The sequence below is a fragment of the Heloderma suspectum genome, chromosome 2 (assembly GCF_057233095.1).
Source record: "Heloderma suspectum isolate Gila_16-S chromosome 2, 16-S_ref, whole genome shotgun sequence".
In the NCBI taxonomy this organism is placed as follows: Eukaryota; Metazoa; Chordata; class Lepidosauria; order Squamata; family Helodermatidae; genus Heloderma; species Heloderma suspectum.
Genome location: NC_139459.1, coordinates 344,315,766 through 344,343,169, shown reverse-complemented (window position 1 = coordinate 344,343,169; position 27,404 = coordinate 344,315,766). Strand labels below are relative to the sequence as shown.

The 27,404-nt window shown below is 45.5% G+C and overlaps 1 protein-coding gene and 1 long non-coding RNA gene across 2 annotated transcripts in view; one reads left to right on the top strand and one right to left on the bottom strand.

Annotated features, from left to right (window-relative positions):
* LOC146355314 (killer cell lectin-like receptor subfamily B member 1B allele C) overlaps positions 1–26,978 on the bottom strand; it is a 63,370-nt gene extending 36,392 nt beyond the window's left edge. The window contains exons 1-3 of the mRNA XM_084830438.1: positions 25,755–26,978; positions 24,184–24,285; positions 22,487–22,618 (exon numbers count right to left, since the gene is read on the bottom strand). Coding sequence (XP_084686564.1) covers positions 22,487–22,618; positions 24,184–24,285; positions 25,755–25,839 — 319 coding nt within the window. The 5' untranslated portion in view covers positions 25,840–26,978. The remainder of the gene's footprint in view (positions 1–22,486; positions 22,619–24,183; positions 24,286–25,754) is intronic.
* On the top strand, positions 574–2,889 carry LOC146355315 (uncharacterized). Its single transcript, XR_014787447.1, has 3 exons — positions 574–1,612; positions 2,054–2,252; positions 2,624–2,889. It is a non-coding gene; the product is annotated as an uncharacterized LOC146355315 (long non-coding RNA).
* Positions 26,979–27,404: the final 426 nt, after the last annotated feature.

Sequence of the window (27,404 nt, the reverse complement as noted above, 5' to 3'; positions counted from 1 at the left end):
CATCTATATGAAGCCTCTGGGAGTGGTTCTTAGGGGATTCGGAGCCAAGTGCCGTCACTATGCTGATGACACACAGCTCTGTCTCCCTGTGACATCTGAATCAGGAGAGGCTGTGTAAGTACTGGACCAGTGCCTGAACTCAGTGATGGGTTAGATGAGGGCCAATAAACTGAAGCTGAATCCTGGCAAGATGGAAGCCGTGTGGGTCAGTGGTTCCCAGGTGCGGGAGATAGGTTCATTGCCTGTTCTGGAGGTCCAAGTGGCCGTGGCGGCTTGGAGTGCCTTTACCAGCTTTGGCTTGATCGCAGCTACAGCCTCTCCTGGGCAGGGATAGCTTGACCACGGTGGTACAGGCATTAGTAACCTCAAGAATGGATTACTGCAATGTGCTCTATGTGGGGCTGCCCTTGAGGCTGGTCCGGAAGCTGGAGCTAGCGCAGAACGCAGCAGCTCAGCTGATGTCGGGAGCTGCCCCTTCATGAGCTAAAAATGAAACTGGGAGGGACTGTAAGGAGGAAATGGCTAACCACAGGAGCATTTGCATAGAAGGGGGAGGGAGTGGTAGTGGGCTAATCAAAGTATGAGATGTGAGACGTGCATCCAAGCAGCTGCAGCCTAGCCAGAGTCATCAGTGTGATCAGGATGAGCTCTGAGATTGGTTAAACCTGTACCATCCACCTGCTTTCCTTCGATCTACTGACCTCTGCCTTCAAAGATGAGAATGACAACCACGACCTGGACCTCTGCTGCGGGCGCAACTCCCAGCTCTGGCCAACCAGCCATTTCACCCGAAGAGTCTTCCTTGGAGTGGCTGTATCCGCTGGACTGTGGTGCCTTGTGCTTGATTGCTTTCCTGGCGGTACTGAGGTGGAACTTCAGACTGAGAAGAAGCAGGGTGTGTTCCATTGCCATCTGGTCGTCCAGGGAGGGATCGTCAGCATCTATAACTTCAACTGGTTTGTCCGGCAGGTGCTCGGGGTGTGGGCACGCCGGATCTACAACGGTCTTCCCGCGGGAACTGTAGACACGATCGTGCACCTGTACTGCACCTGAGGGTCCCGAGGACGAGAGAAGCTGCACCTGGTAATCCTGTATGAGTTTGTGGCCAGGTACCTCTTTGGGAAGCTGGGTCCGGACCGGAGCAAGGACTGCGAGCGGGGGGACCAGGACTGCGCCATGTGGTGCTGGACGAACTACGCCACCTTTGCCTTGGCCGTGCTGTGCCTGCCACTGCAGTACGAGACCCAGTCCGAGATAATTGGGCAGATCCAGCCCCAGTGGCGCCAGAGCCGAGTGACAACTCTGTGGAGCCGGAGATGAGCCGGAGCGAGCATCGCTTCGCCAGCCTGTGTAACTTCCTGGTGCAGGAGTGGGTAAGCATGGAGAAAGGCCTGATGAAAGACCACCCCAACCTGTACATGAAGTACCAGACCTGCACCGCCTCGGCAGCTCAGCTGAAGCGGGCCCTGGAGCTGGCCCGGTCCATCCTGACAGTGGAGTTCACCCTGGGGCAGCTGCTGAGCTACGAGCCCCCCTGCCTGGATGAGTTGCGGCTGCACTCGTTGTGAGGCTAAAATGGAGAGGAGAACCAACTCTGCATGTCTACTCAGAAGTAAGTCTTATTGAGTTCAATGCGACTTACCCCTACACGTCAGCACCCCACTTGCCCCCAGCTCAGCTTTGTATTTCCCCATCCAGCTCATTACCAAACCTCCTGTTAGTTATCTCACTGGGTGACTTTGAGCTGGCCTCTAACCACTACACCACACTTCTGTTATGAAACTCATGAAAAAGAGACAGTATAATGGAGAGTTCTTTCTGAAGCAGTCACACTTGTACAAATGCAGCATGAAGGGAAAGATTGGCAAGCTTCTCTTTGTTTGAAGAAAAAGCACACTCTGCACATGCTCAGGGAATGGACAAAATGAGGAATAAGTATACCAGGGAAACTGCTGGATTGAGAGAGAATCTACACACACACACACACACACACACACACATAATGGAAGAATACAGTTCTTATATTCCCTGGTATGTTTATTCCTTTACGTAGCCTATCACAGCAAAAGGCAGGGATGCAAGTGGCATCCGCTACACCGGACGTTATTTGCGTCCGAAGACCAGCCTCGGCCAGAAGTCAGGCAGCGGCCGGCCCCAGCCAGCAGCTCTGTGGACTCGCCACGGAGCGGAGCAGGCCAGGGAGGATTCCGGGGAGCCTCCCCACCACCACGGACGCCCCCACCCAGAACAAGGTAAGGGATTCGTACATCCCTATACTTTCGTGTTTTGTTTTACTTATTTAGATGCTTTGTAACATTATTATATTTTTGCATCATAGTTTGCTCTATCAAGAACAATTCTGAAAGTGACATTCTTGAGCTTTGCTTTCATGTTTTACCATTACATTTTATATACTGTAAATGTAGTATAGTTTTATTTTAAAAATTGTATTGTAATACTGTCCAGAAGAAAGAATTGACAGAAGCACGTTGGGCTCAACCTGGAGGTTTCCCCCATTCTTTTTCTGTAGTTGTGCTGTCTTTCCTATTTTGCTCATTTGTCTAGAGCTGCAAAATGCTGGTTTTAACTGATATCAATTTAGGTTTTCTTTGCCTCCCTCTAGGCTTTGCCATCTGCATAATTTGTTTCCTTTCAGGGATATTCGTCCTTCTCATCATCATTGCCATCTTAATCTACAAAGATTTTTGGCTGCCAGGTGAGCTTCCTTGTTATCTTTAATGGCTGCTTCTAGTTCTGTCGCAGTCAGGGCCAGCCTCAGGGTGGGCGAGCAGGGCGGTGACCCAGGGTGCCTAGCTGAGGGGGGCACCAGGCTGGGCTGAGGGAGGGGGTAGCAAGCTGTGCTCAGTGGCTGTGTTTTCTGAATGTACTGTCTGGAGGGAAGGTAGGTAGCAAAAAGCAGGTGTCTGTAACCTTTTTTTTCAAGGTTCTACAGGTTGTTTAGGTACTAACTACAAAAATTATCATCCTTCAATTAGCTTTAAATTATGTTTCTTTGTCAATATCCACTTTGATGCCATGTGCGCTGGGTAAAAATCAGTGGAACACAGCTTTACTTTGGGGCGACATTACCAAACACTTAGTACTTCAGATACTGTAAACACTATATAAATAATATACATATATATTATATAATATATAAATATATATTATATATATTAATATATTAATATATTAATAATATATATTGATATATTAATATATATTAATATTATATTATAAATATATATTATTTGTACACTGCAGTGTATAAATAATAATAAAATAAAGCCGTAAGCTGCAAGAGGTCAGCGAGATACATTTTTTATTTATAACTTGCCTTGCCTAACTCACAGAATTTTACTGGGGGGTTTAGATGTCATTGTCTTCCATTTGTGTAACCCTCCCATGTTTCCCATCACAGACTCTTGTTTGACTCTTGACTCTAACCCCCCACCCTCCACCCCCACATGACTCAGCCTCATGTTAAATAGGTACATGCAGGAATCACCATGCTGGAATTCCATCAGTTGGAGTTTACCTCTCTGAGAGCAGCCTATCCCCACACAGAAATACCTTTGTTTAGAAAATCTTCCTTTTTGTCTTTGAGTGGCTGGCAACAAGTCAAAACAGGATAAAGTCACTGTACAGAGCCTCTGGGGGGTCTTGCCCCTACACCCCCAGCCTGCAAGCTGCTTTGATGGATCCCTCATAAGTTTAACTTAGCTAATCTGTTTCATTTTATTTTAATGACAACTGACCAATTCTGAACGTCTCTCAGCTTGGTTCTTTAATAAATATGCTCAGTTGGAACCTGGAGTTTATTAAGGGCATAAGCCTAAGTCTGTTGAGAGAAGAAAAAGTCTTACAGCTCCCAGCATTCCCCAGCCAGCCTTGCTGGAACAGGGGCTTATCTTTCTCCATAAGTGTAAAAGCCTGGATTATCGTGTACCCAGGACATAAGAATTATTTAAAAATGGATTAGGTGGCAGTCTACCTCTAAAATATAGACAAAGTGTATCTGGCAGCCTGTCCTACCTCACAGGGGTGGAGGTGCAGACTTTTGTTTGCCAAATATGTTTACTCAGAGAAGGTTTTGTTGTTGTTTTTTTCCGGGGGAGGGGAGTTTCCTTGAACATTTTCAAGAAAAGATCCAGCAGGGATTTCTTGGGGAGTGTTGAAGGTGCAGGGTTGGTAGGTGGATCCCTTTAAGCTCTCATGCAAACAAACAGGGAAACTCAAAAGTGCAGAGGAGAGTTTTCCTTCTCATAGAGCTTCAGTGTGCAAACCTCAACCTCACTGCTCTGGTGTGGATAGCCCTGTGTCGTCTGATGGAGCATGCCCAGCTGGCTGGATCAACCATGATGGAAAATGCTACTTTTTCTCAGAGGAAGAAAGAAGCTGGCCTCTTAGTCAGAGCTTTTGTGGCTCCCATGGCACCAAACTGGCGCTGATTGAGAGTGATCCAGAAAAGGTGAGACTGGCAAATACCCCTGAAAGAGAGTTTTAAGTGTGTGTGAGAATGATCCCATGCAGTGCTAAAGAAGATCTATACACTACAGCCCCTGACGGAAGCACAAAGTCAACCCTTGATAAAACTTGCATTGCCATAACGTGACACAAAAACATTCTCCACCTTGGCTGCTGAACCACTGTTGGTCAGGTTTTCAAAAGAATTTAGTGAGGATTTGGATCTGAAAAAGGTGTTGGGAGACTGGTATGCCATTCAACGATGTGGGACAGCAGATTTGGATAGTAGCAAGGTGACCAAATAATCATTCAGAAGTTGATTGCTGAGCAGACAATGCTCCTGTGTCTTCAATGGCAGTTTGGAAGAGGAAATCACTGCTGCAGGGATGAGAAGCAACCTTTGCTAACATTCGGTCTTCTTCTACATAACTGCTAAAACTACAGAAACCTTCTCCAAGGACCTGCAGGGTTGCATATGTAAAATAATTGTTACATAAAGGCCAGATACAGAATATCCCAAGGAAGGCTAATGATGTGTGGATTGTGTTTAATCTGCTTCATCTGTGTTTTGTGGATTGCATCATCTGCTCTGCCATCCACTCACTGATGGATTTGAATTTTTTCCCCTCTTCGGAAAAGTACACAAAAAATCTGCCACAATTTACAGAACTTTCAGTGGTATGCAATATTTTGCATATTTTTCTTAGCTCACCATAAAATCAGTGAGCAGAGTGCACCAAAAAGAAAGAAAGAAAAGAAAGCAAAGAAAAACATCTACTGCAACACAGCAGAGGCTGAAGGCAGATGAAATATGTATACAAGTTCTCTGTTTTTTAAAAAAATGGTGCATACATTGGCATATCTTAGGTCTCTTATGCCCTCTGTTGGTTCAAAATATCTAGTACTGATTGTTTAGCTAAAATGTACTAATTGCTGCTTGTGAGTAGAAGTGCTTATGCACATGTAGTCTGCTTATGCTAATGAAGTAAGTAGTCTTGGATATTGAAATATTGCAACATAGAGTAGAAAACATAACAAGAGTCATGAGGAATCTTAAAGAGTAACACATTTTATTCTGGGATAAGTTTTCATAGACTAAAGTCCACACCATCCAGTTTATGAATTGTTATGCTAAGTTGGCAGGTATATTTACTCATGAGTGTAGAGAGAAAAATTAAGCAGCGACATTAGAGGGAAATGAAATGCAAAAAATGCAGATTGTGACAATTATATTAAAGCTTGGGAGAACAACTGTATGGTCCCTGGGTGAACGTCTCAGGGACCATAGGATTAGGGATGTATGGACTGTGTAAAATCTGTTCTGTCTGTCTTTCATGGATTGTCAGGTGTCTTTTGTTCCAACATCCACCCATCAATGGAATTAGTTTTTTAGTTTCCATATTTGCACAAATTTGCACATGCAGAAACATACAAATTCCCCCAAATGCACAGATTCCTCCCAAATGCACATTTACACACTTTAGCCAATGGCAAAATGCACATTCATGTAGGGATGTTAGAGAATTCCACCATGGACCCCAATGAAGCCGGATTCTTTAGAATATTCTTTCAATATTCTTTAGAATTCGGCCCCCTGGAGTCCGTGGCGGAATGGAGCAATCCCCCCCCCCCCGCCACCCCACAAAATTTCCCCGGAATGGACCCTACCTTTTGTCGGCCGTCCGATCCGTCCGCTGCCCTGGTCTGCGGCCACAAATGGCTGCCCCAGTCTGTGGCCACCATTTGCCTCCCTACTTTAGCCGTGATAGGCTATGTAAGTATTTACGTAGCCTATCACAGCAAAGAGCAGGGACGCAAATAGCGTCCTCTATGCCATTTGCGTCCCTGCCTTTTGATGTGATAGGCTATGTATATATTTATGTAGCCTATCATGGCTAATGCAGGGCCGCAAATGGTGGCTACTACACCATTTGCGTCCCTGCATTAGCTGTGATAGGCTACATATATATTTACGTAGCCTATCACGAAAAGAGCAGGGACGCAAATGGCGTAGTGGCCGCCATTTGCATCCCTGCTCTTTGCTGTGATGGGCTACGTAAATATATACGTAGCCTATCATAGCTAACACAGGGACGCAAATGGCAGCCACTACAGTGGCTGCCATTTGTGGCAGCAGCCGGAAGTCCAGCTGCAGGCAGCCCCGGCCGGCAGCTCCATGGACTCGCTGTGGAGCAGAGCCGGCTGGGGAGGATTCCGGGGGGAGGGACGGGTCACCCCCCAAGCTTATGGCCCCACCAGAACGGGGTGAGTAATCCGTACACCCCTACATTCGTGGCCATTTAAAAAAATCTTTACTTATGCTTCTACTACAAAATTTGCGTAAAATTCTGGAAAGTAAAAAAAATGGTCTGCAAGTCTGTAGAATCTGCCCAATGAGGAAAAGCTGGTCCACTGCGGAATCCCAGGGTCAAATCCATAAAAATCTGAACTTAGTTGGTTCTGTGGCGGATTTCCTTGGATAGGATGGCTTCCTAGATAGGAACCACTGCTCCCTTACAGATAGCACAGAGAGAACATCTGTGGCTGCCTCTGTGAGGTCGGTAAATCAACCTCGGAGTGGGGGAAAGGGGGATATTCAAGTTGGCAGGGAGCAGGGGAGATTGGAGAGACCAGGATATGATTTATCCAGAGCTTCCTCCAGCCGTTTTCCTCTCCGTCTGAGATGCCCTTTCTAGATGGGCTGAAAAATCAAAGAACAGAGGACAGGGAGGCAAAGATCACCTCCACTGCTCCTCCTGCCCCGCCAGCTTCAGCCTGGCAGGGCATATAAATCTTGGGGACTTCTCAGTAGCGAGGGCGTAGTCCATAGGATTGCGCCTTAAATGAGTTAAAAACTTAAATGCATGTATTATAATAAGAACAGTTACCATTCTCAAAACAGTTTTGATGACAACACACAGTCCCGCATTTATGTCATATACATTTTGCATGTCACTTCTCTCTGTCCTCAGTGCTTATATTTTTTCTGTTATATCCATGTGGGTGTGCGGGTGTGAGAGTGATCCACCCTTAAAGGCGCACTCTCTCTTTCTGCCCCCACCCCCCCGCCCACCCACCCCGAGAAATGGGAAGGGAGATAACAAAAATACTTCAGTCCATGTTTAGCTCACATGCTGCTGTGGGGGTTAAACAGAAGTCCTGGCAAGACTTGCGGGGGCGTTTCAAGCTGGAGTTCAAGGCTTGTTCTCTACTTGGCTTGAGTTCTTTTCCGGTTCCTCAGAAGAAGAAACAATCAACCACAGTGGTGTTTCCCAGGAAATGGGGGCCAAGCAATTTAGCGAGCAGTGTCTTCAAAAGCCCTTCCATCAACATCCTTCAGTTTTGTGCTTGTTCTGAACTCCCTCCCCCTTTCCTGGACTACCAGAAGCTTTTTATTAGTGAAGGTCTGTTCAGCAGCCCCAACCCTTCAGCCTCGTTCTGAGCCAGCTGTAGTAAGGATCTTAATTGGTTTGACTGCATGGAAGTTTTGGGAGCTTTCCCTTGTGTTATTTCAGCCTCCATTTGAAAGAGCAAGGTGGAGATTGGCCCAATATTATTGGGATTGGTAACCTGTACTAATTCTCCTGAACACGCTGATCATAGCAAACACTCTTTTCCAACAGCACAAGAGGTGACTCTACACATGGACAACACCAGATGGTCAATATCGAAATCAGATTGATTATGTCCTTTGCAGCCAAAGATGGAGAAACTCTATACAGTCAGTAAAAACAAGACCTGGAGCTGACTGTGGCTCAGATCATGAGCTTCTTGTTACAAAATTTCGGCTAAAATTGAAGAACGTAGGGAAAACCACTAAACCATTCAGGTATGACCTAAATCATATCCCTTATGAATATACAGTGGAGGTGAGGAATAGATTTCAGGGATTAGACCTGATAGACAGTGTGCCTGAGGAACTATGGACGGAGGTCCGTAACATTGTTCAGGAGGCAGCAACAAAATCCATCCCAAAGAAAAAGAAATGCAAGAAAGCCAAGTGGCTGTCTGATGAGGCTTTACAAGTAGCTGAGGAAAGAAGGAAAGTGAAAAGCAAGGGAGAAAGGGGAAGATATATCCAACTGAATGTAGAGTTTCAGAGAATAGCAAGGAGAGACAAGAAGGCCTTCTTAAATGAACAATGCAAAGAAATTGAGGAAAACAACAGAATGGGAAAGATTAGAGATCTCTTCAAGAAAATCAGAGATCTCAAGGGAACGTTTTGTGCAAAGGTGGGCATGATACAGGACAAAGAAGGCAGGGACCTAACAGAAGCAGATGAGATTAAGAAGAGGTGGCAAGAATACACAGAAGAACTATACAGGAAAGATCTTAATGTCCCTGATAGCCATGATAGTGCGCTCACTGAACTTGAGCCAGACATCCTCGAGAGCGAAGTCAAGTGGGCCTTAGGAAGCATTAGTAACAACAAAGCTAGTGGAGATGACAGTATTCCAGCTGAGCTATTTAAGATCCTAAAAGATGATGCTGTTAAAGTGCTGCACTCAATATGCCAACAAATTTGGAACACTCGAACAGTGGCCGCAAGACTGGAAAAGGTCAGTTTACATTCCAATTCCAAAGAAGGGCAACGCCAAAGAGTGTTCAAACTACCGCACAGTTGCACTCATTTCACATGCCAGCAAGGTGATGCTCAAACTCCTACAAGCTAGGCTTCAGCAGTATGCAAACCGAGAACTACTGGAAGTACAAGCTGGGTTTCGAAGAGGCAGAGGAACTAGAGATCAAATCGCCAACATTTGCTGCATCATGGAGAAAGCAAGAGAATTCCAGAAAAACATCTATTTCTGCTTCATTGACTACGCTAAAGCCTTTGATTGTGTGGATCACAACAAACTGTGGCAAATTCTTAAAGTGATGGGAGTACCAGACCACCTTACCTGTCTCTTGAGAAACCTGTACAAGGGTCAAGAAGCAACAGTAAGATCCGGACATGGAACAACTGATTGGTTCAAAATTGGGAAAGGAGTACGACAAGGCTGCATATTGCCACCCTGCTTATTTAACTTATATGCAGAGTACATCATGAGAAACACCGGGTTGGATGAATCACAGGTCAGAATTAAGATTGCCGGGAGAATTATCAACAACCTCCGATATGCAGACGATACTACCCTAATGGCAGAAAGCGAAGAGGATCTCAAGAGCCTCTTGTTGAGGGTGAAAGAGGAGAGTGCAAAAGCTGGTTTGAAACTGAACATTAAAAAAACGAAGATCATGGCATCTGGCCCCATCACTTCTTGGCATATAGAAGGGGAACAAAAGGAAGCAGTGACAGATGTTATTTTCTTGGGCTCCAAGATCACCGCAGACGGTGACTGTAGCCATGAAATTAAAAGACGCTTGCTCCTTGGGAGGAAAGCAATGGCAAACCTAGACAGCATAGTAAGAAGCAGAGACATCACCTTGCCGACAAAAGTCCATCTAATCAAAGCTATGGTTTTCCCAGTAGTAATTTATGGCTGTGAGAGCTGGACTATAAGGAAGGCTGAGCACCGAAGAACTGATGCTTTCGAACTGTGGTGCTGGAGAAGACTCTTACGAGTCCCCTGGACTGCAAGGAGGTCAAATCAGTCAGTCCTAAAGGAAATCAACCCTGACTGCTCATTGGAAGGACAGATCCTGAAGCTGAAGCTCAACTATTTTGGCCACCTAATGCGAACAGAAAACTCCCTGGAAAAGACCCTGATGCTGCGAAAGACTGAAGGCAAAAGGAGAAGGGGACGGCAGAGGATGAGATGGCTAGATAGCATCACAGATGCAATGAATATGAACTTGAGCACGCTCCGGGAGAGAGCGCAGGACAGGAAGACCTGGCGTGCTATGGTCAATGGGGTCACGAAGAGTCGGACACGACTGAACGACTGAACAACAACAACTAATTCTCCAATGTCAAGAAATATGCTATTTTGTTTGGCAGTTAAAGGATGTCCTCAATATGTTTATCTGAGTTTGTGAGTCCTCACACCAATAAACTTGGGAGACCTGCCCAAGAAGAGCGTCCCTTCAGCTTTATCTGAGGCATCCACCATGTTGTGTCATAACACCTTTCCTCCAGCCACTTCCTGTGCTCCATGCTGTTCCCTCCCCCTCCTCCTTTTCAGTGATGCCTTCCTGTTATAGAAATCTCAGTTGTAATATGTCTGTTATCCCATTATTTTATAAGCTAGGCTATGTCTATTCTACGTCTGTGTAAGATTGCCATGCTAAACAAAGACACAGTGCCTTATCAGAGACTCACGTAGGAATGTCAGAGAATTCCGCGACGGATCTCAGTGAGGCCGAATGCCAGCGCATTCAGCCCCCCGAAAACCATCGCGGAACGAAGCTCCCGCCCCCCCAACCCACGAAAGGCACGCGGGACGAAGTGCCCACCGCCCCCACCCCATGAAAGGTGCTTGAAACAGAGCACTTACCTGCTCCCATCCGCGCTGCTGTGCGAATGGCGGCTGTCCTGTGGCCGCCATTCTCTTCCTCCTTCTTCAGCCGTGATAGGCTACATAAATACTTACGTATTTGCATCCCTGAGGAGGCCATGATAGGCTACGTAAGTATTTATGTAGCCTATCGCGGCGGGGGGGGGAACCCCAGCTTACGCAAATGGCAGCGGCTACCGCCATTTGCGTAGGCTGGGTTTTTTTTCCCCCTGCCATGATAGGCTACATAAATATTTACGTAGCCTATCACGGCAAGGGGAAGAAAAACCCAGCCTACGCAAATGGCGGCAGCTATCGCCATTTGCATACGCTGGGGTTTTCCCCCTGCCACGATAGGTTATGTAAATATTTACGTAGCCTATCACGGCTCCCGACAGGGACGCAAATGACGGCGGCTACGACAGCCACCATTTGCATCCCTGCAGGGCTGCCCAGCGGCCGGATGTCTGGCTGCGGTTGGTTGGAGCTGGCCAGTGGCTCCGCAGCTTGGCCGCGGAGCAGAGCCGGCCAGCCAGGATTCTGGGGGGAGGCACAGAGTGCCTCCCCCCACCTGCGGAACCCGGCGGAGCCAGGTAAGCAGGGTTTCGTACACCCCTAGACTCAGGAATGCCAAGAATGTATTTATGTTACAGCACACAACTATCTCTCTGCTGCTGTCTCTCTACACATGCCTAGGTATGTGAAAGGCGCTGCCTGCTTTCTGTCTCCTTCTCAGCTAGACAAAGAGATTAGTACAGTGCAAGCATAAGACAGCCCCCAAAGATCTTGCCTATATAAACTTTTGGATCACATTACTTGATTGTGATCTTTGTTGGAGCGTTAGCCCCAAAGGTTGCCTTATTCTGCAGAATAAAATTGTGTTGGACCAGATCTCTGCCTCCCCTCGTTCTTGGTAAACAAATTGGAAAGTCTACCAGGGAAAGAACACAATTTTTGTAACATTCCTAGCCTCATTTTCTTCACAGCTCCATTCCTACTGACATTTCCTGGCCGAAGTTATATCCTTTACAGAAGGGGCAGGCAACCATAATGTGGAGGGTGGGGGGCAGATGAGCCCTTAGCCCTCCAGGGGCCAGATGACACCAAGGGGTGGGGGCATGCCCCCTGACGTCACTTGGTTCCCAGCAGCCACGTCAGGAAGATCATCCTCCCGATGTGGCTCCTGGGAACCAGCTTTGCCTGCCCCTTACCTTCTCCCTCTGGGGAGAGGATGCAGGGCAGGTGAAGGCACAGCTCCACTCCTCTTCTTGTTATCTCCAATCTCTGAGGGGATCTGTGTGCTCTTCGCCCTCCATTGGTAAGGTTTACTCTGATAGTTCTCATCCTCCTGACTCATCTAATGTAGATTTTAAAACTGGGCATTTCAAATATGGCACACAGTTGGGGCTGTATACCCCACAAACAGAAATGGAAAGGAATTCCTTTGAAAACACTGTCCTAACCCTGCATTTGTGTGCATCTCAGGTATTCATTTTGCATTACATGGGCACTACGGGTCACAGGATTGGTCTCTGGAAGGATTCTGGCCAAACCCGGAAATGGGCAGATGGGACACAGTTCAAGAACATGTGAGTTCTTGTTCTAAGTGTCAAGGTTCTGGAATGGAAATGGCAAAGTAGGCAATTCCTTAGAGACAGATTTGGCATTCTCCCACAAATGCCCATGTCACTGGATATAGACTCTCTTATGGGAGGGAACAGGGGCCATGCTTTTATATCAGGGCTGGGGAACCTGGGGCCCTCCAGATGTTGATGAACTACTACTGCCGTCATGTCTTACCATTGGCCAGGCTGGCTGAGGCTGATGGGAATTGGAGTCCATCAACAACTGGAAGGCCAGAAATCCCCCAGCCCTGTTATATACATTATCCTGCTTGGCAATTCCTCTGTTGTAGGAATTAAACCATTTTTTAAAGTAATGTACTGGATGGGATTAGGGATAGTTGGGATGAAACTTGTGATGGTAGGGGGATTCTTTTGGAATGGCGCTGTGCATGAAGGAATGGTTTAGGCGCATGTTTTATCTCCTGGCCAGATCAAACTAGCATCGATCATTAGGGATGGTGCAAGAGTCCAAGGAGTGGGGTGGAATCCAGTGGACTCCTCCCCCCTGCCCAACAACCTGGATCCTGCTTGCCAGGCTGCGAGGGGGCTCGCTTGCCTGCTCAGTGACTGGTGGGAATGCATTAGATATTACTTCCTCATATCTAATGTTGTGTCTATGGCTGCCTTAAAGGGCAATGATTCAACATTACTCACTCTTGTTTGTAGTTTTTTATATTCCTCCAGTCCAAATGCTGAGAGTTCATAATGCCTCTTGTTTGAAAGTTGAAGACAATACTCTTCTGCATTAGTGCTGTCAAATTCCCAAGATTTTTTGCTACTCATTGTAGGCTTCTAAACGTCATAGAGTGTGACTCTAAGCAACAAAGCACACACTGAAGGAAAATATACATGTGTGCTATAGTTGTGTGCACTACTCCAATCAAATACCATGGTGCCTCTCCCCTCTTCCTCCAGAAACAATCCTGTAGACCAGTAGCATTGATGGTCTGGACCCTTGAAATGGCCAGGAGTGCCCCGTTTCTTCATAGAAAGGGGGGCACCAATCAGATAAATAAATATCCGTTGGGCAGGACATGGCAGGTAGTGCACAAAGGGTGCTTCCAGATGCTTGCAGCCTGCAAGTGCCCTGCCTCAATTCACGGAATTTTACAGGAGGTCCAGATGTCGTTGTCTTGCATCTGTAGCCCTCCCGTGGTTTCCCATTGCTTCTTCCATCTTTGTTTTTCCTACCAGAAAAAACAATTCATTAAGGAGGAAAAGACAAAATAGATGTCTTTTGATTGGTAGTGCTAGGAGCTCTCTGCCTGGGAGCTCCACATTTTTGTTTCCTATTCCACTCTGTTTGAAGTGGCTTAAAGAAGCAAAGCAGATGCAGACTAAGTGCAGTGTTTCCCAAATTCTTAGTAGTTGAAGATGTACAGCAGCCTCCCCCAACCTGGTGCGCTCTAGGTGTTGTGGACTTCAATGCCCATTAGCCCCAGCCAGCATGACCAATGGTCAGGAATGCTGGGAGTTGGCACCCAAAACATCTGGAGGGCACCAGGTTGGGGAGGCTGCTGTACAGCATTTCTTATCTCTATTGTGCTGCTAGTTATAACAGGAGGCTCCAAACCCTTATCTCTGTGCAGCAGCAAAGTGTTGTGCTCCCACTGTGGTGTTTCTGTTCACCCTTGGGCAAAGGAGGGGAGGGCGTAGGGCCCTGTTTCAGCTGCTTTTACGTTCTTCCCTCTCTACTGCTGCTGTGCAGCTTCCACTCCCTTGGAAAAAAGATTAGAGTGGCTTTCCCCAACCTGGCACCCTCTGGATGTTTTGGACTACAACTCCCATCATCCCCTTTCATTGGCCATGCTGGCTGGGGTTGATGGGAGTTTTAGTCCAAAACATCTGGAGGGCACCAGGTTGGGGAAGGCTGGACTAGAGCAGCCGCCTCCCTAGATTCCTGTCTTATTTGTTATCTCCATTTAATAGTGTTAGAATCGTAGAAGCTCACCGTGCTTCAGTGCAGCTGAATGGAGGACAAAGACCTCTGTGGACAACTGAGCACCAGTTTCGTATTTGACAGGGGGAGGTGTGTCTCAAGGGCAGTGCCGGCTCCAGATTTTTGAGGGCCCTTGGGCAAGACACCCTCAATGGGCCCCCTCCCTCAGCAAGTCTACCTTCTCACAGCCAGTGACCTGGTTCACACATAATACTAACCCATGGTTTAGTTAACCTGTGGTTAACCCATGGTTTGTGGCCCTACCTAGGGTTTGTCTGGGAGACAATCAAACAAACCATGGTTTGTTTTCTCAAGCCCTGGGTTGTTTGTTTCCGTTCTCCTTTGCCCACTGCCTCCCTGTATCCCAAATGCCTTTGCAGGGCTGTAGTACTGGCCTGTAGAGTGGCTGGGTTTTTCTGACCACTCTTGCCCGCTGCCTCTGTAGCCTTGCGAAATAACACATGAACAACTATGGTTCTGGGTTCACATGTAACAACAACCCAGAGTTTAAACAACCCAGAGTTCACAACTCAACAGCAAATGATGGGTACTCCTCTGGGTTGTTTGTGGTTAACAAACCATGGTTTCTTATATGACTGCGTTTGCACATCATGACAACCCAGAATTCTCCAACCCATGGGTTAAATAAACCATGGGTTAGTGTTATGTGTGAACCAGGTCAGGGTCACCAGTGCTATTGCTCCTCCTCTTTCTCATCATGGCTACCACTTGCTTGCTTGACAAGCAGAGAGCCAGTGAGCTAGTAGACAGTGGCATCTACTGCTCCTCCTCACCACCACCGTTGTCTGGGTCAGAGTGAGAGGCAGGTAAACAAGCAGGCTGTAGTGGTGAAGAGGAGGAGGAACTCCGAGGGGCTTTTGTCACTGGGCTGCTGCTGGGGTATGGGGCCTCGGCAGGTGCCCAACCATGCCTACCCTTGCCTTGCTCAAGGGGAAATGGAGGTTGCAGTCTGAGGCATGTTTTTTTTATTTTTATTTATTTATTATTGCATTTATATCCCGCCTTTATTCCTCTTGCAAGGAACCCAAGGCGGCTTACATTATCCTCCTCCTCTCCATTTTATCCTCACAACAACAACCCGTGAGGTAGGTTGGGCTGAGAGCCTGTGACTGGCCCAAAGTCACCCAGTGAGCTTCCATGGCCGAGTGGGGACTAGAACCCGGATCTCCCAGCTCCCAGTCCAACACTCTTGCCGCTACACCTCAGCTCTTTTGGTGCACTGCCTGTTTTCAACATGACAGTACGATGTTTCCTTTTTTAATATATATTATGCTACACATATTAATGGGCTTATCCAATGTCAGGAACTTTGTGTTATCAGCAACAAATGTTTTGCGAATGGCCACTGTTAACAATATGATTGTCACTGTCTGTACTTTCTGCATTTCCTTTCCTTCTGACCTCACTGTTTTACAGTCCCTCCCCCAAATGTGTGCGCACGTGCGCGCGCGCATATACTTACTTGGAACTCAGGATAGCACTTCATACATCTGATGAAGTGGACTATAGTCCACAAAAGCTTATGCCATGATAAATTTGTTTCCTTGCAAGGTGCCACAAGACTCTTCATTGTTTCAATTCATTTGAAAAATCTGTACATCCCTATGCAATTTTCTGCACCTGTGTGATATAAGGGCCAAACTTACAAAAAGCAGCCGCAGAGCCATGGTGCTGGGGGAGTAGAAATTTAACACTTCCCCCTCCCATGCCATTTTGCTAGTCTAGATTCCTTCCCCCCACCACCACCCTGCTGCTGTTTGCTGTTAGGGAAAATATATGGGTGCAGGAATATTTTCCTAACAGAGCAAAAAAGAACATCCTAATTCTCTGTACCCTGATAATATGGATGGATGTACTGTATAGTACTGCAGTGGAGACTTGTATTTGTGACATTATGAACGTGATTATCCTTAAAGCCTTTATTAGAGAGTTATAAGCTACTACCTATCAATCTCAGCTCCCATCTGAAATGTGGAGATAATACAGGCTGGTTGTAACTAATGCTGTGCCAAAAATTTATCCCACATCTTTTCCAAACATTCTCATTCAATTTGATAGAAGAGCAATTGCTTCCGAAAAGAAATTCAATGGTGAAGAAATTTTGGAGAAATTCTCATGGGTTGGGTTTGGGTTTCTTGGACTTACCTTACTTAGGAGGTGGCTGAGGAGTGTTCACAAGTGTCCTGTTTTTCATTGTACAATGAATGTACAATGTACAATGAATGTACAATGAATGTACAAGGAAGCCTGTAGCTTCCTACATTTCAATTGAAGCCCAGTTTAAGGCACCATGAGATAATTCCTCCCATGGGGCTTTTTCAGATCAGGATGTGGACGTGCAGGCGGCCGGGGAAGCTAGCTGCGATTGCGCAAGCTCAAAAACACCACAGAAATAAATTATGCAACATCCTGAATGAGGCAGAACAATGGAAACCTCTTTCATGGGGGAAGAAAACTTTCAGGAAATTGGAGGAGAGAGTTTGGCGGAGCACCAACTCCACCTCATCTCTGGAGCTGGATACAACACTGCCCCTGCCTGCATTGCAGTGGATGCAAATTGAGGGCCAGCCTGTCGAGACAGTTGATGCTGTTGCAGCACGAAAACCCCCCAGATCCTTACCCCAAAAGAAAGAAGCTGTGCTACAAGCCCTGCCAATGGGGAGCTCTGCCTAGGAGAGACTGTGGAGAATTTCTCCTCCCCCTGGAGAAATTAAGTGAAATTGTCGCTCAAATTTCTCTGCCCACAACAATAGTGGAGAATTTCACGATGCCATTTGTGCCCAGCTGTAGTTGTAACACCCAGCCCAGTATGGATTACACTGCAGGGCTGGTATAAAAGCTGGAGGGTATTCCTCTTCTCTTTGCATGGAAAGAATTTGCAAGGTGATTTTTAACCAGCACAAAATATGGCATAACTTCTCTCAGACTCACAGTCCTCCCCACTTCCCATTAGTTTGTCAACTCAGTGGTTGTGATGCAAATTGAGGCCCAGCCTGTCGAGACAGTTGATGCTGTTGCAGCACGAAAAACCCCCAGATCCTTACCCCAAAAGAAAGACAGACTTCGACTGTCCCCCATAGCATTCTGAAAGGTTCATGTCTCATTTTAGATGAGCCCAGGGAAGGAGCTGTGCACCAGAAAACTGTTTCTGGAGGAGTTGTCCTCACGAGTTGTGAGAGCACACAAGTAGCAATACATGAGAATAGAAGGAAGATGCAATCAACTGAAAATCCTAACACAGGACTACGGGAGTGGAAGACTGGTGAAAACATGAATAAAATGAAGGAGACAGGTAATAACAGCTTCTTTTTCTGAAGCAAGCAGCAGACTTGGAGCTTTCCTAGATGAAGATTTTATTGCACACATCATTCCTCACTCACGGTTGTTTACGGGTGCTTCAGATGATGTTGTGATCATCTAAAGTTGATGATCCATTTTTTGAAAAGCAATTTTGTGAGAGTTTTTGGAGCAGGAAAATCCAGTATTTTTTGCCTGAGCGAAGCAAAGCGCAAATTCCCACCAGTGTAGTTGTGTTATTCTGCTATACCACCACGCCACCTAGAGGTTATGTAGCAGAAAGTACAGGAAGGCAGGAAAGGAAAATAACTGCATGTAGAGCTCCAATCTGAATTCTGCAATGAAACCAGAAGTAGAAACAGCAGGTAAGACAGCCTTATGTAGAAAAGCTCGTGATAGTTCAGAGCAGGAATGAGGAGCCTTTGACCCCCAAGGCTCCCCAGTCCAGCTCACAAAACTTTCTGAGGCAAATACATCACTTTTCCAGTGCCCCACCCATTTGCCTTAGTTTCTGGTTTTGATCTCTGCTTGTACCACTGGACAGGTCATTTTTAGTGTTCTTTTCTTTAGCTGGAACGCATTCTGTCACGTGCTCCGGCAAGTGCAACACCTCCTGCCGCCACCACTACCACGACCACCACCCTTTTGACGGCTGCCTGTGGCTAACTCAGGCCTCCCGATCCCACGAGCATTCATGGATTTTTCCTTCCCAATCTTCTGATTTCTCAGTGACAAAGACCAAGAAGTTTATAGCTGATAAAAAGGTTGTAAAATGTGCCACTTTCCTATACTGCGTCATTCTCCTCCTCCTCGCCATTGGCGCTGCACTTGGTAAGTTGTCCAAATGGGTGCTTTGCTCTTGAAACCGCTGTTCATGTAGCTGCAGGATAGTGCATGGGAACCGGGGGGCGGGGGGCTTTCTTGACGAATCCCTGCCTAAATGGCCTTGCAAGGGCTGTAGTTCCATCATGCCAAGGTCTGAATCCTGCTTTCTTTCTCTGCTTTACATTAACTGATGAATGCGAGAGTGGACATCTCAGCTTTGTAACTGTATATTCTGACTCCCTCTGGGGCTTCCTTGAGCTCACTAAAATCAGTAGATGGGATCTAGCTTGGCCGTCCCAGTTTCCTGTCTGTGTGCCTTTTGGAGGCAGAGTGGGGAGGGCTTGGCACAGGCCGCTGTCAAATTCTCTTCCTTTTTCAGTTTTCACAGCAAAAAAATTTGAGTAGTTGGTCAGTGATTTGGTTTACCCCACGCACTGTGATCCACCATGCCCACGTTATTGGATTGGATATGAGGGAAATGCTACTACTTTTCAAGGGAAGAAAGAAACTGGGCCTCCAGCCAGTATTTCTGCTCTTTGCACAATGCCTCCCCGGTTAAGATTGAGTCTGAGGAAAAGGTGAGAGGTGCAAATACGACAATGGAACCAATTACCTAGGGAGGTGGTGGGCTCTCCCACACGGGAGGCGTTCAAGATGAGGCTGGACAGCCATCTGTCAGGGATGCTCTGACTTGGATTCCTGCATTGAGCAGGGGTTGGACTCGATGGCCTTGTAGGCCCCTTCCAACCCCACTATTCTATGCTTCTATGATTCTAAATGTTGTCCCAAAGACAGATCCCTTTGAAAGGGCCTCTGAGCTTACCTTAAACATGCGCGCACGCACACGCACACACACACACATATTGTCAGGCAAGCCAATCCTATGGTCCAGTTAAGATGGTTGCCACTATGCCAGAATGCAAACCGCTATGACCTGGTTCACATGATCACTGTGGTTAAACAAGCCATTTAATCGACCATTTAAAATTGTTTAAATTGCTGTTTAAATTGTTCTTTACAGCATCGGATTTTCTTTTCACCACCAGACACATCCACAGCTGAGTGTCCTTTTGGGTTTGGCCCAGCCGCTTCACTCTTTCTGGCGCTACTTGGAAATACCCTCTGCTCTTCCCCAGTAGCATATTGGACACCTTCCGACCTGAGGGGCTCATCTTTCGGCGTCATATCTTTTAGCCTTGTGATACGTTCCATGGGGTTTTCTTGGCAAGAATACTGGAGTGGGTTGCCATACTCTTCTATGATTCTATGAATTCCCAACACATTTTGACACTTCATCTTTATCAAGGGAAAAACTCTTGGAGATTCTTCTGGAGGATTCCCTCTCCCTTGCTTCTTCCAAAGTATTTTTCAGTCTTCTTTGGAACAAGCAAGGGAAAGGGAATCCCCCAGAATTATCTCCAAGAGTTTTTCCCTTGATAAAGACCAAGGGCTCCTTCACACAGAGCTTTTATCCTGCTATTGAGATTGCTCATCCATGGAAGTTTGCAGGCCCTTTAGATGATGCTGTGAACCTCCAGGGTGTCTCCTGCACTAAATGCCCTGTATTCCATTTTTAAATAGATCGCAGATAATGAGCTATCAAATTACCCCATTGTGTTCTGCTTGAGTTTCCTCCATGACAAGAGTTAAAGCAGCAAGAAGAGGGGCGAGATCAATGAAAGATAATGGAAGACTCAGATACGGGGAGAAGGGGGGCGGGGAGGAAGCGTGTGTAAAGGGAGTCCGTTGTGATCCTGCATTTGAAATGGAAGCAGAAAGCCCCGTTTTAAATGCAGGATTTTCGGCTGGTGTAGAGATGCTCCAAGTGTCGAAATGCGTTGGGAATTCAATTGGTGCAGCTGTTTCTTTTTTGGCCCTGCCTTAAAGACTAGGGTCCACTTATTATTTATTTATTTATTTACAATATTTATATACCGCTCCACATCAGAAGGTTTCTGAGTAGTGAACGACAAAGGTAAAAGAATAAAACACCAGGTTAAAACAGTTAAAACGTTTGTTAAAAAGGCAAATTCCAATAAGGTTGAATTTTAGTAAACCGCAGCCGCTCACACAAGGAAGGCCTCTTGAAATAACACTGTCAACAGGAGGCGGCAGAAGGAACACAACGTTGGTACCTGCCTGGCCTCCAAAGGCAGGGAGTTCCACACTTCAAGGTAACATTTCACGCATCTGATGAAGTGGACTTCAGCCCATGAAAGCTTATGTCATCAAACATTTGACAGCCTTTACGGTGTCACAAGACCCTTTGTTGTTTGTGCCTTCATTTATTGACGGTTCTATCAGCCAACGTCATCATTTACCATCAAACTTACAATTTAAAAGACACGGCACAAAAGGAAAAGGATGGAGAGGGAAAAAGAAAACAAAGGAAGTTCAGGCACCATTTCTTAAAGTTATATAGTTCTTATAACGACCAGCTTGAACAGAGTCACGGGGAGGAGGAGTGAAATGGCTGCCTTTCTTTTGGTGGAACCAAGAGACTAGGCCCTGCCGTCCCAGTTCTAGACTATGGAAATGGCATCAATGTAAGCAGTAAACCTCTGTCACTGCTAAGGGAGGTGGAGGTGTCTGGCTCTGTTTTCGGCCTAGAAAACCTCCCCCTTTAACAGTTCCCTCTCAGTAGAAGCAGGGGACCGGTTATTATTATTATAATTATTTACATTTCAATACCACCCAATAGCTGAAACTCTCTGGGTAGTTTACAAAGATTAAAAACATTAAAAATACAATATACAGATATTAAAAACCATTACATAAAAACACGTGAACAGACACTATACACGAAAGAAATATATATCTAAAACAACTTCAAACAATCTCAAAAGCAAACAACCATAACCATAAGACATTCCAGGATCGATTACAACATCATATGCTGCTCAATGCCTGGGAGAAGAGAAAGGTCTTAACCCAGTGCCAAAAACATAACAATGTTGGTGACAGGAAGGCCTCGTCAGGGAGATCATTCCATAATTTGGGGGCCACCACTGAGAAGGCCCTCTCCCTTGTTGTTGAAGTGCTTTAAGCCAGCCATTCCCAACCTCCAGATGTGTTGGGTTACAATTCCCATAATCCCCATACTTGGCTAGGGGATTATGGGAGTTGCAGTCCAACACATTTATTTATTTATTTATTTATTTAAATTCTTTCATTTAATTTCTATACCACCCAAACCAAAAAGCGCAGGATAAAACAATATAAAATATAAAAGCATTAAAACCACACTATCACAATACAACCATCTCCAACCAGAATAAAACCTAGCAGCAATGCAGAGATTTAAAAAGAGATTTAAAACACCAAACCTAAGAGACTAGAAGCTAAAATGCTAAAATGCCTGGGAGAATTAAAAAATACATCTGGAGGGCATCAGGTTGGGGAAGGCTGGTTTAAGCTGTTAATCCACCTGTGCTCAACCTGTATACTTATAAATGAGCTCAAATTTTGCAAAAGACTATAAGAACCTCTACTGACCTCCTGCCAAAGGAAACCCTCCCTGGGAAAATGCTGTGCCCATGGAATTTCTCTTTACACAGAAAAATGGAGCGAGTGTGACAATACATCTGCGATGTCTTTATTTATTGTCTAGGTTTGTGAGGTCTAGATACAATTTTAAGTTGTATTGAAAACACCATTATTTAAATAAAAAGCATAGTCCACTGAGATTAATTGTTCTAATGTAGGTGTGCACAAACTGGTGCACTCCAGATGTTTTAGACTACAATTCCCATAAGCCCCATAGTCAGGGATTATGGGAGTTGTAGCCCAAAAGATCTGGAGGTGCACTAAGTTGCTTACCCCTGTTCCACTGTATGCCCTTAACCCCTGTTATGGAGAAACGAGAGTGAAATTACCTGCTGTGCTGTTGTCAAGTGTCTTACACAAGAACCTCTGCAACTGAGACATGTTCTCCAGGCACTGAATGTTCTCTGTGCTCTTGGTAGCTCCTGGAGAGACAAAGTCTGTGGGTTGCTTCATGTGAAAAGCTGTAAATATGAATATTATTTTAGGTGACTGGCATAAAAGGGATTGAGAAAAAGATTGCTGGGGTGGGAGAGGCTGCTTTGGGGTTGCTGAGTGACCCCAATCTGGAGCACTGCTTCCCCACCTCCATTAGTGATGCGAAAGCAGCGATTCGGGCTGCTTTTGGGGTCGCTACAGCCTCCTTCCTGCCCCAGCAGCCATTAGTGGCATGGAAGCAGCATACGCAAATGGGGGGGGGATTTGGATGTGGCAGCAGCAGGGGGTCCATGGGGTGCTGCACAACAAGCCTTGGGGAACCGCATGTGGCCCACAGCCTGCACACCCCTGCTTTAAATAGTGCAGAAGGATTACATGTAGTATTAAAGACAGGCTTGGACCAAAATGCATAGGAGCTTAATTGTAAGCAAGCACAATATGTGAGACCAGCCATCTCCAACCTGGTGCCCAACAGCTGTGTTGGACTACAATGTCCATAATCCTCCTGGTCAGGAAAGATGGGAGTTGTAGTCCAACACAGCTGGAGGGAACCACACCCCCTGAACAGATGGTTGGCGTAATTGCCAATGCTCTGATCAGGGCTGCACACAAGTTCAGTTGGATCAGGGCTAGCGTCTTTTCAAGCATTTCCTTGTTCTTCACACATCCAGGGACCAAAAACTGCTTGTACATGTAAGACTGTTTTCTGCTATATTTTAATTTTGTCTTGAATACATATGATTAAAACAAACATACAAACGAAGCTTGTATGCAATACTTTTAAACAATGATATGGTCTAATAATACATCCAGCTCATGCATTTTGTATCATTCTGTATAATCAAAACAGCTGCAAGTTCTCTTATCCACTTATCCAAACTATTGCACTCCTGGCACAAACTGCAAAATATTTATTTACTGATGGCCTAAATCCAGTGCACTGTTAGTGGAAGAAACGGCTGTGCTAATGGAGCTCTGCTGCCTTTTCCCATTGTGCAAGTGGTTGTGTAAGCTGCTCACTTGGTAAACCTAAGTTTTGCCAGCAGTTGCACAACCACTGGACAACAAGTTACACAAGCAAACTTCTTCCCTTGTGTGCAGTTTGGAACTTGGTTTTTGCTAGCTGAGCATCATTTGTACTTGAGGAATGACACCGCTGGAAACAACACTATGTATTTATGAAATTATTTATTATTGTATTTATTTAGCCACTCCATAACAAATGTTATCTGGGCGGTTCACAAACAAACACATAAAATACAGTATAAAACAATAAAACCAATTAAAAGTAAACAAGAAGCACGAAAACAGATGGAGGTGAGCATCCAAAATAGATCACGAAGAAGAGAAACGGGTTCTCAGGATGCAAGATAACATTTATTATATGAAGCCTCATGAGATAAAATGTATTATATGAAGCCCCACAAGATAAAATTTATTATATGAAGCCCTGCAAGATAAAATTTATTATACGAAGCTCTTTATATAATAATTTTTTTGCATCCTGAGATCCCATTTCTCCTCTTTGTGATTGATGAAAACTAAAAACACAATTAAAAATATGAAATGTATGTCCTAGAGATCTACTCACTCCAAACACTCAATCCGATCATGGCACCAGTTAGGAGGAGGATCACGGCACATCCAGCCCCAACAGTGAGCCGATGCTGGCTGGGATGTCTCGGCAATGCTTCTACAAGGAAAAGATCTTCAGCCTCTCATGAATGGAGACAATGATATAAAGCTATTTTGAATGCTTATCATGAATGATGTACCCCATGCAACTGCAGTGGCTTTCATAGCTTCACTGAGTTGAAAGGGACAACGGTATCTTCTAGCTCAACCACATAGCCAAAAGCAGAATCCCTCACAGTAGCATGTCTCAGGAAAAGAGTAGATGCATTGCAGAAGAATCCTTGGAAAGGAGACAATACCAGATTCCCCGAGCAAGTCGGTCATTCACCAGGAAACAGCAAGACCAAAAAATCCCTCAGTATATATGACCAGAAGGGAAATGCCTTCCTGATCCCCACATACGCAGTTACTCAGCTGCACTACATAATTATAATGACCCCATCTACTGGGTCTTCAAGAAGGGCATAGTGGTGGTTTTAGTGCAGCTGAATTATTGGCAAAAGGTTTCTCAGGCAGTGAAGCGCACTGCATTCAGACCAGCTTGTTCACACCCTCCTTGTGTAGGAACTCAAGGCCAAAAAAATATATGAATAGATTGACAGGATCTAGTAGCTATGATAGCAAAACGATCAGGTTCCCCTTTAAGAGATGGTTTACCCCTGACTAGGGAAGGACAAGTCTGCCAATTTAGCTTTCTCCCACATTCATTTTTTTAAAACCTCAAGTTCTTTCCTTCCTGAATAAGAAGAGATTTGAACATTTTGGTGAATTCTTGTCAAAAACCAACAGAATGAAATTCTCACCTATCCGTACGGGTGGCCAAATTCAATAGGTACAGCTATTTCCAGCATGGAGAGGACACTTGTACCTGCCTGCCATGTGCTGCTAAAGATGAGAAGCCTGTCAGAAAAAAAGAGGTGGTGACCCTAATGCATCACCACACACACAGAGATTCAAACCCAGACTTTTTAAGAGGTAAGCATTCAAATCCCTGGGCCTGGAAAGACAAATCTGTCAGTTTCAGTTTCTGCCACTTTGGAATTGTTTAAATCTCAAATTCCTTCCATGTGCAATATGAAGAAATTTGTGAATTTGGGTAAATTCTTATCAAAAATGAACTGAAACAGAATTGCAGTGGTTAACAGAGGAAAGATGTTGCCATCCATGCCTTACTTGTGCCCTCTGTAAAGCTTCTGGTTGGCCTCTCAGCAATAAGTGGGACAATTAACTAGAAGAGTCTGAAACAGCAAGAAAGCATTGCTTTCTTTGTTCATTTTACCCATCTTAATTCAGCTACAATTTTGTTTAGGCTTCATTCACATGAATTACCAAATGCACATGAGCAAAAATGTTTTCTTCCTTCTGGGAGACATGACAACCATACGTGCAAAATGGACAGGCAGCAATGGGAACACAATCTCTCCTACTGAAGACAGCCAAGGTGCTGAGATCCCCAAAACTGTTGCAGTAACCAAATAGTAACAACAACCCTGGAGCTCCGGTCCCCATGAGCAAGCTGTTCTTTACCTTGGACATGAGATGGAGGGGTTTGTTTCCTTTGCTCGTTCCTTAACTGGAAGTTAAGCGCCATGTAGTCTTCTTCGTCCTCCATTTGGCAAGATTCCCTTTGTTTTGAGTTTCCTACAACCCAAATTCACCTTTGATGGAAAAAGTGATGCAGCGAGGTGGAGTGGTTCCGCCACCCCCTTTTCTGGTAATCAAACAGCTCTGTATGAGAAGCAGTACTGCCCACTTTTTGGAGGCAAAGAGGCGAGTCACACAGGAAATAGGGGCTCCGGAAGAATTGACCACCTCTCAGCACCTCTGTCATGCTCTTGATGACTGAAGATTGGCAATAGCTTTTGTCTGAAAAAATGGTTGTTGTGAGACAGGCTTTTTGTTTTTGTTTTTTTGCAAAACATGTAACAATTCCAATCTCTCCTTTCCCCTGATTAACCAAATAAGTACCATAACATCAAACTACAAAAATACACATAGTCATTGGAGATAACTTCTAGATCTATCAGTGCGAAGGATATGTGTCCTTAATCTATCTTGTGTTGGAGCCAAGATGAACTAAAAAGCCCTGTTCAGGCGTTCTGAACCTGTGTATAGCAAACACCTGAGGAGAAGGAGCACATTAGCCCCACTCCCTCCTCGCACGTTTCCATCACCCTCTACTTGTGGAGGGTGACTTTCTGAAGAGGAGAACCTCCTGTATCCATGCAGGTTCTTCACATGTTCCAGAATGCTGATTTTCCATGGATACAGACAGCCACAGATACAGGAGGCTGTCCTCTTCAGAAAGTCTCATTTCATGACTAGGGTGATGGAAGCACACGAGGAAAGGGCAGGGCACTCTCCCTCTTCTTGCTTGTTTGCTCTATTCAGGTTCAGAATGCCTGAACAGGGCTAAAGGTGGAACTTTCTGTGATGCAGAATAGCCCTGATCAGAATCTCATATATAATCTCTCTCTCTCTCTCTCTCTCTCTCTCTCTCTCTCTCACTCACACACACACACACACACACACACATGAATGAGAGGGGAGAAGAACTTGCAGGGGTTTCAGCACTCACACAGGCTTCAGTTTCCCAGAAGGATGCCGGAGACTTGTGGTGTTTCTTTTATAATAGGTTTATTTACATTGCGCTCAGGACGAAGGCCTACAACATCACAATTCCAATCAATCCCTCCTTCCGCTCAACTGCCTGGGGATCTTCTTCCAGCAAACCAAAGCAGCTCACACCTTTTTGTCTTTGATTCACCCTTCCCCCAGCCTCAATTCCTCCTACCCCCGCCCAGACCTCACTCAACCCCTCCCCTTGGCCTTGTAGAACAAAGGTTACCAATTCAAGAATTATAGAGTTGGGAGAAATCCTCAGTCTCTTTGGACTCGGGGGCAGTGAGTTGTAATGTACTCCTGGAGGTAGTTTAGACTGACCCCAAGCGCAAGCGCACGCACGCACACACACAAACACAGAGAGGGTGTAAAGCAGCACAACAGCAAAGCAACAAGGAGGCTCTGGATCCACTACAGATGCAGTGCAGTCAGTCTAAAGTTAAAGTATATAAGAAAGATAAATAGACTAACAGAGTAATTTCAAAATACATTCAGAGCTAAGTGTTTTGGCTCCCACCCCCTTTAGTAGTTGTGATGTTAAATGTGCACCACACA